Below are 18,738 nucleotides of genomic sequence, written 5' to 3'. Positions count from 1 at the left end.
TGTGTTAAAGCAGGGTTGGAATTAAACTGTGCAGAGCTGCGGCCCTCCAGGAACTGAGTTTGACACCTGTTTGTTCAAATGGATCAATAGTTTTGTTCAAGCTAACTCTCACTTCAACTGCTCGTCAAATCGTGACCAATCAAATGCCCTCTAGTATCTGATGTTCCCCGCCCCCTTCAAGATGCTTTTCACTTGATGTGCTGGAGATCAAACACTTTCACTGTCAGCACTGTGAGAAAACAAAACGCTATTGGCTGTTTTTTTTTTTTAAAGGAGAGGGGCTACACTACGTCCCACCCTATCTTTATGTTTCATTTGAGATTACATCAAACATTAATTAAAAATGCACGTTTCAAAGCACTTCACCTTTAACTTCTGAGTGGGCCTCAGAATATCTATAATATTTTATAATCATATTTATAATATTTTCTGTTCGATTACTTTGGTTTCTATTGCAAAATGATCATTACAGTTCACAAAACATTGTTTTTAAACAATTTGTTTGTTCATAATATTAAAAATTTACATCAACGGCTAAACTACAGAGAAGTACAAAATAATGTAAAATACATATAGAAATGTGATCTCATCTGTGTGTTTTTGTAACATGTAGTTTCTAATTCATCTTTTTAAAAGGATATTGTTCAAAGACAAGGACAGGAACTTGGATGATATTGAGAGTAAACTCTGTTTGGATAATGAGGTTCCCCTTCCCAAAACTTCAAACAAGGTGAGTTCATTAATGATGAATGCCTTATTGTGAATATTATTGACTTGTACATTTTCCTAATTACTCCGTACCATTTAGGAAATTTCATCGATACTAACAGAGCTGAAGCGAGTAGAAAAACAACTTCAAGGTAAGAATACCTACAACCTTTTATATCTGCATTAAATGTAACAGCAGCACAGTTTAACTCGATATAGCCCACAAAGTGCAGTAACTACACAAACTCTATACCCATTTAAGGTTTTTCATATCAGACAGTCAGATATGCTGTGGGAAGATTAGTGGTTTAGTTTCGGAAACAGGACAATATTCAACCAGGAGACTTTTTTTATTTGGTCTTAACTCAATTTTAACCCCAGTATCCTAGCCAAATTTGCCCACTGGCCGCTGTCCATCATGGCCTCCTAAACATTCCCCATATTATAATTGGCTTCATCACTCTGTCTCCTCTCCACCAATTAGCTGGTGTGTGCTGTGTGGTCTGGCGCAATATGGCTGCCGTTGTGTCATCCAGGTGGATGCTGCACTCTGGTGGTGGATGAGGACAGTGGTCTGTGGTCCTTCATAAAATGCAAGTCATTAGCTACCAGGATTTTGAGTCTCAAAAAATATGAATACACCCCACATAAAAATACTGGCTCTTGATTACTTTTCACCAAACTAACATTATAGCTAATTATAGCAATGAAAATAATGGCCAAAACCAATGTTGTCAGAGGTGTCGTCAGGTGTCGTTCATGTTTGGAAGGCTGATTCACATCCACATTCTTCTGCTGGGTTCATACCATACCAAATGCACATTTAAGTATTTGTATTTGTAAATTACATACTTTTGGGTGACGTAGGGGTGCAGTAGGTAGTGCTGTTGCCTCACAGCAAGAAGGTTGCTGGTTCGAGCCTCGGCTCAGTTTTTGTGTGGAGTCTGCATGTTCTCCCTGCGTTTGAGTGGGTTTACTCCGGGTGCTACGGTTCCCCCCACAGTCCAAAGACATGTGGTACAGGTGAGTTGAGTAGGCTAAATTGTAAATAGTGTATGAGTGCGGGTGTGAATGAGTGTGTGTTGATGGTTCCCAGAGATGGGTTGCAGCTGGAAGGGCATCCGCTGCGTAAAAAAACGTGCTGGATAAGTTGGCGGTCATTCCGCTGTGGCGACCCTAGATTAATAAAGAGATTAAGCCGACAAGAAAATGAATGAATGAATGAATGACATACTTTTGAGATGAAAAACATCTTGTGAGTAAACCAGAGCAAGTGCCATGATGCAAGTGTTTGTCACATTTGATGTGAACCCATTAGGGCTGTAGAAGTCTAGTCTCTAGTCCAAAAATATCAAAATGAAAGCTAAATTATTTTACTTCACCCATTAGCAGATTGTTTTGCTTGTTTTAAATGATAATTCATTTTGACCTATTACTTCTGAAAGTAAAACTAAATATTTTTACTTGATTTAAAAATGTATGTATTTGGAAATAATAATAAAGAAGTTTTGGACTAGAAACGAGACAAAAACTCCAAGTAAGAAAAGCATTTTTTGCATTGTGATTTTTCAATTTCTGTACCTGAATACTATCAAAGACTAAGAATACACAAGATGTGTCACTCGTTTAGTTTTGAATGTTGAAAAGTGTAACGGTCAATACAGCGAATAAAGCCCCATCTACTAGTACAGAAACCAATCATCGATTGCTATCTGGCGAATAAAGCCTGCCTTCTAGTACAGTAGCCAATCGTTTCCTATAGACTGACGATACTCCAAGGGAGGGGCTCGAACCAGACGTGAGTTTCTGTAGATTTTGTGTGTTGTGGACATTTAGAAATTAAACTAAAGATACAGTTGTTGTTTAATTTTATTGGTGATTCCTAATATGAAATTAAATAAGCTTGGCAAGTAGTTTTGGAGAATTTGATGTTTCCCCATTCAGACAGAATGCCCAAACATACTGCCCAAGAGATGTTTCAAAGATGGCCGCAGAGTGAAATGACTTGCCCTAAAGGGACTTTGATTTAGGGCGTACTCACACTATGTACAGTTACCTTGAACCGGGCCAAAGCACGCTTGTCACCCTTCCGTCTCCCCCGACGGCCCGCACTCCCGTTACATTCGGGCCTGGGCACGCTTACATCATCGATTATGCACTGTTCAGTAAGCGATTTCGCGCAGCACAGTGGAGATTTCTTTAGTTATATCGTTTATAAAATATTTCGCCAAACAGATCAGCCACTTTTGAAGCTCATAAACAATCATAAAGTCCTTGTGCTGCAGGAGTTAAGAGATTTGCTGAAGGTGCGCAGCTGTCATGCAGTGAGGAGTTTGCATCTTGAATAAACTACGATAGTTTACGTTTACTGAACAGCAAGAATGATTCATTAATCTATATGAAACGGTCCTTTAAAAGTCACGTCTCGCTTTTAGTTTCGGGCTTAGGCGTGTTTTGCACTCACACACAAGCGTACCGCTAAAGCCCAAGTGAACCGCGCTCACCTTTTCCAACCGGGCCAGGGCCGGCCAAGTGAACCGTGCCTGAGCCCAAATCAGAGCACTCATACTTCTCAAACGATCAGGGAAACTTGCCTGGGCACGGTTCGGATAGCATAGTGCAAGTAGGCCCTTAGACTCTTCAGGAAAACTTTAAATGGAACAATTGAAAAGATCCGGTAAAACTGTATTCGTAGCACAATATATTTAGCAGAAAAAGTAAAAATCGCAATATCAGATTTTTCCAATATCATACAGCCTTACAACCCATCATTATAGTATTGCTATGTCCACTTATTAGTATGAGTTAAACAATAAAGAATATCGGGAACCATTCATTCATTTTTTTCGGCTTAGTCCATTTATTAATCTGGGGTCGCCACAGTGGAATGAACCACCAACTTTTCCAGCATGTTTTACGCAGCGGATGTCTTTCCAGCTGCAACCCATCACTGGGAAACATCCATACACACTCATTAACACACATACACTACGGTCAATTTTAGCTTACCAGATTTACCAGATTTCAGTTTTGGACTTGTGGGGTAAACCGGAGCACCCGGAGGAAACCCACGCAAACACGAGGAGAACATGCAAACTCCAGACAGAAATGCCAACTGACCCAGCTGAGGCTCGAACCAGTGACCTACAGCGCTACCCACTTTGCCACCGCGTCACCTATAGTGAATCATTTGAATGAAATAATGCTCCTTTAGTAATACAATGACATGTTGTCAGTTAATGCACTTTTGTGACCACACCTAAATACATTGTCAAGATGTGTGTCAGGTACCTAATAAATTATCTAATGTATTTCTTCATTCCTGCAGTTATAAATGTCATGGTGGACCCTGATGGAACCCTTGACGCTCTAACCAGCCTTGGCTTGACCAGTCCAACTGCCCCCAAACCTAGAATCAGCCCTGGATCTCAGAGCGGATGGGCACCTCTGCCCAGTAACGGAACCCCACAACCACCACCACCAACAACCATAAACAACCCTAGCCCAGAAAAACCCAGTGTAGGACTCAACTTCAGCCGCACACACCCCACCGGAGAGGAGAGTGCCATTGCTAGCAAATAAAAAAAAAACTTTTAGTAAACCGGACTAATAGAACTACATACTGTAACTTTTATGTGTATGTATAATGTGTCACGTGCCCTTCTGCAGGACTCTGTATGAGGTCTGTCTGTAGTTGTACTCTGTTAGTGTAACTTTTAGAATCACACACGTGAATCTGGACTGACTGCTCAGCGAAACCGCACCAAAACACACACAAACAGCTGCATGTGACAGGAAGCAAATGGCCAACCAAGCCGATTGAACTGCCAGACGAATCCCTCATGAACGGACTAAAACAACTCTCCAGTGCCTGTCTGCTCTCCTCTGAGCTTCGATAACACGGTTTACCAAACTGAATACAGAAAACTATGCGCAACTGTATTTTGAAATTTGTATTTAGATAACTGTCATTTTTGCGGGGAAAATGTTTCCGATTTTGTGCATTCAAGCTATTCTAAATTAGCTTAATTACGTTCTTGGAATTTGTTTTATTTTTTTGGAATGTAAAGAGGAATTTGTATCATTGGATATTTGAATATGCATTGAACTTCTCTTTGCATCATTTTATAGTTTTCAGTTATAAGAACATAAAGAGGGAACTTGCAGACTAATGCATGGCATGCACTAATGAACTGGTAAAACTGCACCCTTGCTAATTGTTGTTTTTCGCCGTTACGCTCCATCGATCAGCACTGTTGATAACTGAATCAGCCTTAAAGACTCGTTCATACCAAAAACGATGACTGTTATAGCATAATTTATGATAAGATTCTTTAATAAAAAAAGCAGTTTTGTCGTTTGCTGATTTAAATACACAAGGTCTTCAAAGCTGGATGGATTTTTATACTGCAAGTAATCAGCTATTATTATTATAGCTGTTTGTTGTGTCATGTTTTTATCGTAACAATTTTGGTGTGGATGGACCACCAAAAACTATAAAGCTCTAAAGATAACTACATTAAGTTTCTAATTAAATAATTTGTTTAATTTCTGTCCAGTTCGATGATTCTGTTGCATTTACGCGCAGTTTTTTCTTTTTCCGAGCCTGTATTCTGCCACCCAACGATGCAACCAGATGTAATTTTATACAGCGCACTTTGTGCTGTTTTTGTATTTTCTGCCTTCGTTTTTGCATTTGTTTTGCCTCCAGAAAACTCCATGACATAATTATGACATCAGCACTAAAAGTGCTTATTGTGCATGGTGTGAACAGACCACAAACTACTATAGCTATATTGCTAAGGGTATTAGCATTCACATCAATGCACAATAACATAAGGGTGTGCCATAAATGCTCAAGCTCTCTAACACAGATTTGATTCTGAATTGCAGTGAATGATTTTCATTCATCAGCTGTTTTTGTTTTGTATTTTTAATTATCATTCCAACAGAATCATTCCTCACATTACAGCTGCAGTGTGGACTTCACATGTATAGCCACTGATAAAACTATATCTTCATTATTATAGCTATCTTTTTTGGTGTGAACGGGGCTTAAGTACTATATGTGTACACTAGCATTCTGCATTGACGGACGTCTGTGTCTACATGACAACTTTTAGCCTTCTTTTCATGTAACTGTTCCAGCTCTATGTGTGTGTTTACTGTTGACCTGTTTCTTTCCTTCTGCTGCTTGTCTCTATTTTAAGGAAGATGTTGGCGTAAACCTAAACCACTTACCGGGCCTTTTTGTAGGAAGAGCATTTCTAGCGTAACTGTAGACTTTAGACGATAGTGCAGATAGGTACCTGACAGAATAGTGGGCTTTTCTCTGTTTTATACATGTATAATGTCACTAAGTGCCCAGTATTCTCTGCTTATTTTTATTTTTTATTGTCAGTCTTTGAGGATGGAAAGACTGGATTCTTTGTGCTTTTTTTATTTTTTATTTTGCACATCAAAGGCATAATGTGACATGAATGGATAATTCAGGGCACCAAAAAGGACTTCGGCACCACTACATCTCACTGTGCTCACTCCAAGATGCCTTTACAGTGGGACGACCCTCTAAATAAAACAACCTGTGTGACAGTCTGCCACTTGAGGAGATGGTGGATGGCAGATAAAGTGCTTGGTACATTGATTTTTCCCTTTTTTATCATATCAGTGTTTGTATTTTGCTTTGTTTTTTTAAATTGTTTTAAATGTATGGTTAATTTATTTTTGTTTAGTTCAGTTCTTTTAATTATCATGGCACTTTTTCCTTTTTGTTTTTTACTAAATTTTGCATATTCTCAATAAAGGGGGAGCAGCATAATAAACAACAGTTTTTGTTACTTTTAAAGTGTTGCGTCGTATTGTGTCTGGTTTAAATTGGTTAGGGAAAATCTAAAAATGAATGTGTTGAGATAGATTGCAGTTTAATTTTGAACTGTGGACATTTGAATTACAAAAGGTTAAGATGAATTCCTATTATCACACACATTTTATACAACTGTTACAATATAAATATATACATACATAACCTTATGGTACAAAATAGAAGCCTTACTTTAAAGTCAATATTGTAAAGTACAGCACAAACTTGGTGTTTGAAGATTTTTTAAGTGGAATCTATGGATCCAGAGCCAAACTTTTCCAGGATTTTGCTTGTTCTCTCTTGTATTGGTCCAGCTCCTGAAAAAAGAGAGTGGAATATGCTGCTTACTGAAATATAGGAGGGCCTTTCTAACATATGAAACATATTTGTGTGACTACTATGTCAGAATCAGTCAGAATTGCTGAATTAAATGCATTCAATATGATCAGCTGTTATATATACAGAAGTATACTAAAGCAGAAACTATTACAAATATCTTTAAATTGATTACATCTGACAAGTAAACAGTAAAATACAAATAATTAAGGTCCCGTAAGTGCTTTGAAATATGCATTTTAATTTGATGTTTGAAATAATCTCATCTGAAAACTCGATGAGAAGGTGGCGCTGCTTCTCTTTTTTAAAAGTGGTGTTTTGTTTTATCAAGCGTCTTGAAAGAGGCGGGACATGTCAGATACTAGAGAGCATTTGATTGGTTATGATGTGATGAGAAATTTATATGGGTTGACTTGAATAAAAGCGTTGATCCAGTTAGGGAGAGGTGGGGGAAACTACAAGCTTGACATGTTTATATCAGTTTAATGTCATAAACGCAAAAATAGTCACTGTTTGTGAGCACACTATATTTTAGATATCTTAAAAACAAACAATAGTAATACTAACATCTCTTTTAATTTCATGGGACCATTAAAAAATAGGGCTGTGCAATTTTTATTTTACATAAAATCGTAATTATTGTTTTAACTGTATGAGTTGGCATAATAAAATATATTTTAACCACTTTGTAAAAAACTATCAAAAATATATTATGAGGTCAGAATCATTCAACATGTTATATTAACATAGTTATTGCTTTACAATCTGCAAAAGTTTAATTATTATTATCTTAAAAAGTTTTTTTTACACCCAAATGTTCATATTTTACAATATGCTAAAATGTCCAAATCTGAAACGTCCTAGAACTTCAAAATGAAAATTTTAATTGTCACAATAAAAGCTATATTTCATATAACGCAATATACAATAGAAGTTCTAAGACTAAAAAATTCTGAACTATAAACAAAAGTTCAAACTTGTAAAATTAAAAGCTAATTTTAATTATGAATGAAAATCTATTGAAAAACACTACGTCTGCATCTTTATTTCTAATATATTTGGAATACTTCCTAACTACACACGTTATAAACTTAAGATGAACCATGTTTTAGGGTGATTAAAACTAGGAAATGTTAATGATAATTATTTATTTTATTTGAAATGTATATATAATTGTATTGGGTGGCGCAGTGGCTCAGTGGGTAGCACGATTGCCTCACAGCAAGAAGGTCACTGGTTCAAGCCTCGGCTGGGTCAGTTGGCATTTCTGTGTGGAGTTTGCATGTTCTCCACGTGTTTGCATGGGTTTCCTCCGGGTGCTCCGGTTTCCCCCACAGTACAAAGACATGAGCTATAGGTGAATTGAATAAGCTAAATTGGCTGTAGTGCATGAGTGTGAATGCAGGAGTGTATGGGTGTTTCCCAGTGTTGGGTTGCGGCTGGAAGGGCATTCACTGCATAAAACATATTCTGGATAAGTAGGTGGTTCATTCCGCTTTGGCGACCTCAGATTAATAAAGGGACCAAGCCAAAAAGAAAATGAATGAATGAATGAATGAATATAATTATATTTATTTATCTTTTTTTTTAATCTAGTGAAAAACACTTGATCTTTAATTCCAATAGGTTTGGCATACTTACTAACTGTACACATGCTATAAACTTCAGATGAAGCATGTTTATGATGATAAAAACTAGGAAATGCAAATTATAATTATTTATTTTATTAGAAATTATATATGATTATATCTTTCATCATTTTATTCAAAAATCTAGAGAAAAACACAATCTCGATCTTTAATTTCAATAGATTTGGCATACTTACTAACTACAGTATACACATGCTATAAACTTCAGATGAAGCATGTTTATGATGATAAAAACTAGGAAATGCTTATTATAATTATTTATTTTATTAGAAATGATATATAATTATATCTTTCATCATTTTATTCAAAAATCTAGAGAAAAACACAATCTCAATCTTAAATTTCAATAGATTTGGCATACTTACTAACTATACACATGCTATAAACTTCAGATCAAGCATGTTTATGATGATAAAAACTAGGAAATGCTGATTAAAATTATTTTGTTTTATAAATATACTGATTGATTATTGCAATTATAGAAGTATGAGTGGAAAATCGGTGTGGGTGAGAGGTAACTAAAGGGCACTGGCTGTGAGATCAGGGTAACTTGCAGTCACATACAGTAAAGCAGGACATGTATCAGTCTGGAGGATCAGTAAAGTATATGACTCTGAGTCAGCTGTAATGAAGGGTAATATAAACACTTATGACAAGAGGTTACTAGAAGTCAAATAATGTGAAGACAGACTGTAAATGTGTCTCGTACCTGGTCTTTCTGTGCTCTGATAGAGTCTATAAGCGGCTCGCTGAACTGAGGGTCTTTGACAGGGTCTTTCAGCTCTTTACGCTCCCTTGTGCTCTGAAAAAATAAATAGGAGGGTCAGATGGACATTTAATATAAAGTTGTCTGTGTTTTGTTTACATATCAAGAAGTACCTCATGTGGGAAAACTTTTTCAAAAACCTTCTTCCAGAGGTCAAAGGGGTTTTTGGCATGTAGAGTCCCGATATCAACCTCAGTGGCAACAGGAGGACCTGGAGGATCAACCAATGAAATATTTACAGCATGAGATTGTGATTATGGATGTGAATTAAGCGGCTGTAGGTTTAATGCAGTATAGGAGTTTTATTGATTATATTCTTATATTGATTATTAGATTTTAAAAATGTTATTAAAGATTTGAATTCACCATTTTAATGTGAAAAAGGTAGTGTAAAATTATAAAATTGGGTAATACTACAGTAAATGCAGAAAATGAATCATTTATTAAGCATTAGCAAATAGTTAATTCATCATTTGTTAAGAATTTAACTCTTAATAATTAATAGACGTTAATCAGCAGTTTATAAATACTGCTAAAAATGCTGTATTCTTGACTATAAACATTTAATGTGCTTCACTATTTTATTTTCAAACTTTAATGAAACATTTTTTAAAACAAAACAACAATATCCAAATTTTTTCCTTTAATCATTTTCCTTCGACTATTAGTTTCTTTATTCATCAGGGCCCGCCAACTTATCCTGCATACATTTTACACAGCAGATGCACTTCCAGCTGAAATCCAGTACTGGGAAACATCCATACACTATCCTAATTTAACAATATACAGATATGATAAAATGGTGAAAACAAAGAAATAAGCTATAAATGTAAATTTGAATAGTTTATTAATCATGTACTGTACTTACCCATTCTGAATGACAAAAACACCAACTACTCTTTAATAACAGGTTTGTAAATAATAAAATTATTAATTTTGTAATGAAAATTATTCATTAAAAGTATGAAAATACAATTCTTGTGTAACAATTCTGTATACAATACAAGTGCATTGTATACAGTTGAAGCCGGAATTATTAGCCCCCCTTTGAGTTTATTTTTCTTTTTTTTAAATATTTCCCAAATGATGTTTAACAGAGCAAGAACATTTTCACAGTATGTCTGATAATATTTTTCTTTCTGGAGAAAGTCTTTTTTTATTTTGGCTAGAATAAAAGCAGTTTTTAATTTTTCGAAAACCATTTTAAGGACAAAATTATTAGCCCCTTTAAGCAATTTTTTCCCCGAGTATACAGAACAAACTATTGTTATACAATAACATGCCTAATTACCCTATCCTGTCTAGTTAACCTAATTAAGCCTTTAAATGTCACTTTAAATGTTAAGTGTTTTGAAAAATATCCAGTAAAATATTATTTACTGTCATCATGGCAAAGATAAAATAAATCAGTTATTAAAAATAAGTTATTAAAACTAATGTTTAGAAATGTGTTGAAAAACATCTTCTCTCCGTTAAACAGAAATTGGGAAAAAAAATAAACAGGGGGGCTAATAATTCTGACTTCACCTGTATGTGGTTTTAAGTCATGAATCCAGCATTTGTAGCTGTATTTATAAACTGCTTACTAATGAATATTATTGTAGAGTTGATGTTTAACAAATGATAAACTAATTATTTGCCAATACACAATAAATGATACATAGTGTGCAGTTATTAGAAAGTGTTACCCAAAATGGCTTAATATAATTTATTGTAGCATATACTGTCAGTATAGTTTAAGAGTTTGGCATCAGCACATTTTTAAAGAAATTCTTTAAAAATTCCTTCTTATATTCAGCAAGGATGCACTGATTAATTGAGTGTAAAAACACTTGTTTATGTTAAATATTTAATTAAATGATCTTTTTAATATTTTGTTCATCAAACAATTTAAATTAATTGAATTTCAATTAATCAATTAAAATTGATTACAATTTAAATAAATTAACACAACATTTATCTAAATAAATGTTAATATTATCATAATATCTGAAGAATCATTTGACACTCAAGACTGGAGTAAAATGCAGCTTTTGCTGACCCCGGAAAAAATTACATTTTAAGATATTTGAAACCAGCTGTTATAAACTGTAATACTATTTCTCAAACATACCGTTATTTTACATTTTTTTAATATAAATTTATTCTTGTTGAGCATTCAAAATCTTATCGATCCACAACTTGAATATCAAACTGTTTTGAAAAGCATAAAAGTTAGTTTGTCTTTAACAAAAACATACGTATCTTACCGATTTGACTTAGAGAGTCTGATCCTGCTGGAATAGCCAGAGGTTTACTGGGGTCTGTAGAGATTGATTTTCTAACAGAATAGAAGAAAAGGCCTTTTACTCTCTTTGTAAGATTAAGAGATTAAATGAAATTGAATTAAACTAATTAATATAAAATAAATAATAACAAAACCTCACAAATTAAGTATATTTAGACTTACGGTCTTTCAGTCCCAAATGCCAGCTGATTAATAAAACTCCTGCTTTTAGACATTGTGGTTTCTGACTTGCTGCTGGTGAACTATGAAGAGACAGAAAGCATCTAAAAAAAACTGATCACCGTTTTTTTTTCTGATAAGAAATCTGAAAATTATAATCCGTGATCACTGTTTTAAAAAAAAAATGTATACAATTCTTAGTATAAGTTTAGTCTTACGATTAGTGATGCTCCAAAGAAGTGGGCTAAGAAGCGTAGAGTCTTACAAATCACCTTCCTCTTCTCTGAATCAAAGTCCTAGATAGAAACAGTTACCATAAACAAGACTGATGCATATATTATGTTACTATTTTTTGATTTGGTTGGTTTATTCAATTCTGTCTTTTGAATAAAAGACAAAAATAAATCAGCTACTCTTACAAAACAACATTCATTCATTTTCTTGTCGGCTTAGTCCCTTTATTAATCTGGGGTCGCCACAGCGGAATGAACCACCAACTTATCCAGCAAGTTTTCATGCAGCAGATGCCCTTCCAACCGCAACCCATCTCTGGGAAACATCCACACATACACACACACTATGGACAATTTAGCCTACCCAATTCACCTGTACCGCATGTCTTTGGACTGCAAAATGCTACCCACTGCGCCACTGCATCGCCTTACAAAACAACAGACCTGGAATAAACTTTTTGACTTATTCATCTCTTTGATCTATTTACATTTTATTCACCCAGGAATAAATGGACAGGTGAATGAAGAGTTTTCTCTTCTCCTTTTGTGTTTTAAAGCTGAACAAAAGTCTTGAAGTGGTAGTTCAGCTGAAAATGTAAATTCTGTTACCATTTACTCATCTTCCACATGAACTAATCCTGCTTGAGTTTCTTTCTTCTGTTGAACACAAAGATTGATATACTGAATAATGATGGGAATAAAAACAGGAATTGACCAACCTCAGAACCTTCTGTTAATCATTGTTTAACAGAAGAAATGTTTAGAATCATTTGTTTGTGAGTAAATTGGTTGAAAAAAGCTTTGTTTTGGGCTGAGTTATCACTTGATTTGGAACAAAAGAGGATGAGTAAATGTTAAAGAAATTCATTTTCTTTTGTTTTTTAATTTTCATAATATTCTCACTTACTCAGTATCCATACTTTCACAAATATAACAGTTTGAGTACTATTTACACCCCTGGTTTAACTCGAACTTACGAACGCAAGAGAACATTTTCAAATGAAACTTGCCCATATAAATGTAGACACAGCTTTAGTGGATACTGTGCAGTAAGCGTGATTAATTACAAATAAGATTAAGAAATAATTTGGGTTTTTGTCTCTTAAAACTATAAACACATTAGTTAAGTTAAAAAAAAACATATGATAAACAATATTTAATATTAAACAGTATTTAAAAACTATTACAACTTACATGTATATGCAGATGTATATGCAGACAAGAAAATATTTATAATTTAGCATAAAAAATTGAAGAAATCTTTGTTTTCATGGTTACTAAATGTTGCACAACAATGTTGCTGCACCCCCCTCGTTGCTTCAGCTTATACATCAGGGGTCACCAATCTTTATGAAACTGAGAGCTACTTCTTGGGTACCGATTAATGTGGAGGGCTACCAGTTTGATAAACACTTCTCAAATAACAAATTTGCTCAATTTACTTTAAATTATACTTTATGTTTTTGGTAATAAATAATGATATTCATCCATGCGAAGACATTGATCATGTTAATGATTCTCACAAAAGTTATCAACAATGATTTAACAGGGTAGGAAATACCCTGCATTTAATGTATCAATGTGCAACACTTTATTTTTAAATATCTCTGCAAATATTTACATTTTTAAATGATTACTTCTGTATTAGATGAAGCTTACTGGTAAGTGGCGCTATGGTGAGCTATTTTTAGAACAGGCCCGCGGGCAACACATGTGATCCTCGCGGGCTACCTGGTGCCCACAGGCATCATGTTGGTGACCCCTGTTCTACACTGTAACAATGTAGCAGGCATGTAGGCTCTGACATTGCCTGTTTAAAAATGGAGCATAGCACAGACATCACCACACTGTACATACTACTATGAACATGTCAGTGAAGTTTTACCTGAAAAATGTCAAACTTGCTCCCAACTATGAGCAGAGGAACAGGGAAAGGGCTGATGAGCTCTCGGTCCTGTTGAAGAGATTGTTTCAGGTGATTCTCTGCAATACAAACACACTTGATTTACAATGGTTTGAAATGGTGTAATCCTCTGTACCGGATAGTCCTTGTGGAGGACTCGTGGGACTCGTTGTTTGCCAGATCTGGATTCTCCTGTCTTCTGCAGTGCGGCACACACTTTTTCCACCTGATTTCGAGCTGATCCAAGCAGACTTTCCATGGTCTCCCACAGCGCATTGGGTTTAGACAGATCCAAAACAAGCACAACTGACAAAAAACTGCAGAAATAATTGTAGTGTAAAAATGTTTGCTTCTATAGGTCAAATGTATTTTACTTGAAGGGAAATAGAATAGGAAAAAGGAAGGAAATAGGAAATAGTAAATCATTTTAAAAGCCCTCTAGAGCAGGGGTTCCCAAACTTTTCAGTTCGCGACCCCTAAAAAACACATTGACAGTGAATCGCGACCCCCAAATTCCTCTGAGGTGGTTATAAATATACAAACGCTGTGCACACAACTTTAAGCCTATATAAACACAAGAATATTGACAACACAAAAAATGCAACAGTCTAACAACCATATCTTTTTTATAGTTATTTATTTTTGTTTAATTTAATATTTATTAACCTCAGACAATGAGACTGGTGGACACAATGTATTCAGCACAAGTCTATTGTTGGTTTAATTTTGGAGACCACCAATCAGAGATCATTCTCAATTTTCAGTTGTGGTCTGTATTTATTTTTAATGTATTTGATTGACATACTGGTGTCAGAAAGTTTAATCTATTGCTGTGTTGTTAATCTAATGTAAACACACCAATCCTATCAAAATCCTATGAAAAATAATATTTTATGGGTTGATGGCTTTTCATTTGCATGTTGTTGCTTTTTACTTTTAAAAACTACTATTTTTATTTTCTGTGGGTTATGGTTAAAATATGATCATTCTAATAGTTTAATAAAATTTATTTGACTTTTTTAAATTACTAAGCGAGCCCCTGTCAACCCCCACATTGGAAACCATTACCCTAGAATTAAATATACTATCATTCTGGCGTAATAATCAAGGAACTTTGCTGCCTTACCACAGCAATGAAATTACACTGCACCTAAAATAGTCCCAGGTTCGGTAATTAGGAAATAGCACTGCATAATAGTATTGTGCCCGCTGCAGCCATGGTACAGCAGCAAAGTTAATTTATTATAACACATATATAATATATTTAATATATATATATATATATATATATATATATATATATATATATATATATATATATATATATATATATATATATAATATAATATATTTAATTGTTTGAGTGAGATGCTAATGGTCTAATCCAATTCAATGATTTATGCTAAGCTAAGCTAAGCTAAGCGAAGCTAAAAGTGCTCCCACCAGACCTAAAAATTGGCTGAATTAATTCTAAAGGGTAAAACTCGATTGTTTATCAATGTAAAATGAGCCTATTTCCAAAATAAGTGTTGTGTTCAGTGTCTGTAAATCTAACCTGACATTGTCAGCCGTGATGGGAATCTGAACAAGATCTGATAATGAGATTCCTCCTCCCAATTCCCATAGATGAGCAATATCTTTAGGCTGCAGAAAAGGAGAAAATAAGATTTATTTTAATAGACATTTAAACAAAATCCAATGGTTTTATTTAGTCATTAAATAAGAAATCAATTTTCTCTATTTCAAAGGACAATTTTAATTTTGGAAAATAAAATAAACATATAGGGTGACACGGTGACGCAGCGGATACAGCTGTCGCCTCACAGCAAGAAGGTCACTGTTTCGAGCCTTGGCTGGGTCAGTTGGGATTTCTGTGTGGAGTTTGCATGTTCTCCCCATGTTGGCGTGGGTTTTCTCCGGGTGCTCCTGTTTCCCCCACAGCCCAAACACCTGTGTTATAGGTCAATTGAATAAGCTATATTGGACGTAGGGTATGTGTGTGAATGCAAGAGTGTATGGGTGTTTCCCAGTGATGGGTTGCGGCTGGAAGGGCATCCGCTGTGTAAAACATATACTGGATAAGTTGGCGGTTCATTCCACTGTGGCGTCCCCTGATTAATAGAGGAACTATGACGAAAAAAAAATGAATGGAGAATAAATATATAAACTGATGACAGGACTGTCACTTTTACCGTATTATGACCTCTTGCACGCCTTCCAAAAGTGTACTCCAGTGCAAGAGTAGGTTTAGCTGTCTCATCTCTAGTTTACATGGAAAAAAAAACACAATTATGAGGTGACTTTAAAAGTCTTTTGGAAGTCTTTTAAAAACTACATGTCAAGTCACCTTTATTTTTGTAGCAAGATAATGGCTCACACTTACCTGTCAAGAAACCGCAGTAATATTGTTGTTTTGCCCTGAAATATAAGGTCAAATAATTTTGTTGTGATGTTTTTGACAACAGAGGATAAACTATTTTAACCTTAAAAGAGCTGAAGTATTATCTTTGATAAATACATTTCCAAGACCTCTAAATTATCAGCAGAATCAAAACTTTACTAAATCTTTAACTGTATTGTATTATTTCAGGATTGGCCTTTGATGAACTGAAAAAACTTACAGTTGAACACAAATGTTTAAGCCATCCTGTAAAATTTCACAGGAAGTTTAATCATTTTCACCTGTAGGCTTCCTTCATTATCCACACATTAGTTTTCAATAGCTTCAAATATGATCCAGAAATGCTTTTTCTAAATAGATGCTTAATTTTGATTCATCAAGTTTTTACCAAAATACGGAAACCGTTTCTAAGTTTTTTGTGCTTGTATTTTACAGTACTTTAGAAATACTCAAAAATGTATCTGTCAGTTTATAATCAGAATATGAGTTTTTAGGTGTCATTGTCAGATAATAAACAGTAACGTAAATGAGTGTTCAGAGTGATATATTATAAGTTACATTTACATTTACATTTAGTCATTTAGCAGACGCTTTTATCCAAAGCGACTTACAAATGAGGACAAGGAAGCAATTTACACAACCAAGAGCAACAATGAATAAGTACTAAAGGCAAGTTTCAGGTCTGTAAAGTCTAAGAAGGGAAGTGTTAGTAGTTTTTTTTTTTTTTTTTTTTTTTTTGTACAGTTAGTGTGATATTCAAAGAGGCAATTGCAGCTTACGAAGTGAAGTGGAGACTAAATAGTTGAGTTTTTAGTCGTTTCTTGAAAATAGCGAGTTATAGTTAAGTTAGTCATACTCCTGCTTTACTGCCCATGAAGAAGACTGTTCTCTGCGAGGGGAAATGTGCATCTTCTTCTTCAGCCTCCTCTTCATCAGTCCTGCTCTCCCTGCTGCGAACTTCCGCCGCAGCAATATCCCATAATGTGTCCGAGCTGCGGAATAAATTCATCTGAATAAAAGCATCATCGTGTTTGCTAATAAACCGTTAACGTTAGCCCTATTATCGCCCACTCGGTAGCTTTTAAGCTAACCTAAACGATTAAAACAGTGTGAAAAATAACCCAGCAAGTAACTTACCTTACTTTCGGCATTATTTTACCGGTTTTTAATGTTCTCTACGCCAGGCTTTATTAATTTGAAGTTTTAAAGCTATATTGCAGTTGCTTTATTGTTTTGTCAGTCGAAGAAGACGCTACGGTTGCGAGGGGTAACGTCACTGCTTGATGATGTAGGACAGCTGGTGCACTGTGGGTAATGATGTTTTTCCCCCTTTAAATCACAATCAAGAAACACTTCAACTTGAAAGATAGAATTTGTTATTATTCTTATTCTAAAAAATAAAAATGAAGAATATATATATATATATATATATATATATATATATATATATATATATATATATATATATATATATATATTCTATATATAACTTTATATAACTTCTATAAGTAAATATTTGATGCTTTCTGTGTTTTTTTTATTTACTTTGGACTTCCCCTTTCTTTATTTAGTTTTCTTTATTCCTTTCTATTTTCCATGTGTTACTTATTTTTCTTATCCCTTTGAATTGTATATACTTGTATTCCAGTCTCTTACTGATTTATATTGTACATTTCTTCTTTCTTAAATAAAATTTTTCACAAAAAAAGGATGTGAGGCGACACGTTGGCGCAGTAGGTAGTGCTGTCGCCTCACAGCAAGAAGGTTGTTGGTTCAAGCCTCGGCTGGGTCAGTTGGCGTTTTTGTGTGGAGTTTGCATACTCTCCCAGAGATACTCTTCGCGTGAGTTTCCTCCGGATGCTTCTGTTTCCGCCACAGGACAAAGATGTGGTACAGGTGAATTGGGTAGGCTAAACTGTCCATAGTGTATAAGTGTGTATGGATGTTTCCCTGAGATGGGTTGCTGCTGAAAGGGCCTCCGCTGTGTAAAGCATGTGCTGGATAAGTTGGTGGTTCATTCCACTGTGGCGACCCAGGATTAATAAAGGGACTAAGCCGAAAAGAAAATAAATGAATGAAAAAAAAGATCTTTTCTCCCTTATTTATAATAACTTAATTTTAATTGATCTCTTAGTTTTAGTTGCATTAAAATAGCTCTTTTCAATTTTCAATATTCTAATTCTATTGTGAAAACAAATAGAAATAGAAAAGAAATAGAAATTCAATTTGCACTTAAATGTTTTGGTGGTTGTAGTAGTAGGACAGGGCAGCACGGCGGCCCAGTGGGTGGCACAGTCACCTCACAGCAAGAAGGTCGCTGGTTCGAGCCCTGGCTGGGTCAGTTAGCATTTCTGTGTGGAGTTTGCATGTTCTCCACATGTTAGCGTGGGTTTCCTCCAGGTGCTACAGTTTCCCTTACAGTCCAAAGCCATGCAG

General features: G+C 35.0%; 2 protein-coding genes across 41 annotated transcripts in view; one reads left to right on the top strand and one right to left on the bottom strand.

The window, feature by feature from the left end:
- Window positions 1–6,544, top strand: part of cep170aa (centrosomal protein 170Aa) — a 91,598-nt gene extending 85,054 nt beyond the window's left edge. For 36 of the 38 annotated variants that reach the window (XM_087279040.1, XM_087279038.1, XM_087279035.1 and 33 more), the window contains 3 exons: window positions 637–730; window positions 809–860; window positions 4,037–6,544. In XM_087279040.1, the coding sequence (XP_087135166.1) occupies window positions 637–730; window positions 809–860; window positions 4,037–4,290 (400 nt within the window). In that variant the 3' untranslated portion in view covers window positions 4,291–6,544. Of the gene's footprint in view, window positions 1–34; window positions 731–808; window positions 898–3,794 lie in introns of all 38 variants that reach the window. The other 2 variants (XR_015505754.1, XM_087279031.1) reach the window with 2 other exon arrangements.
- Window positions 318–17,590, bottom strand: dync2li1 (dynein, cytoplasmic 2, light intermediate chain 1). Of its 3 annotated transcripts, NM_200480.1 has the most exon segments (13): window positions 6,611–6,885; window positions 9,263–9,355; window positions 9,433–9,530; window positions 11,569–11,639; window positions 11,769–11,848; window positions 11,984–12,061; window positions 13,884–13,952; window positions 14,038–14,218; window positions 15,457–15,545; window positions 16,094–16,163; window positions 16,285–16,319; window positions 17,159–17,294; window positions 17,440–17,590. In NM_200480.1, coding segments are annotated over 13 exon segments (1,077 nt in total). In that variant the 5' UTR covers window positions 17,454–17,590; the 3' UTR covers window positions 6,611–6,822.
- Window positions 17,591–18,738: the final 1,148 nt, after the last annotated feature.

This window comes from Danio rerio, chromosome 13 (assembly GCF_052040795.2).
Source record: "Danio rerio strain M-AB ecotype USA chromosome 13, GRCz13ab, whole genome shotgun sequence".
NCBI lineage: Eukaryota > Metazoa > Chordata > Actinopteri > Cypriniformes > Danionidae > Danio > Danio rerio.
This window is presented reverse-complemented; position numbering and strand designations above follow the sequence as displayed.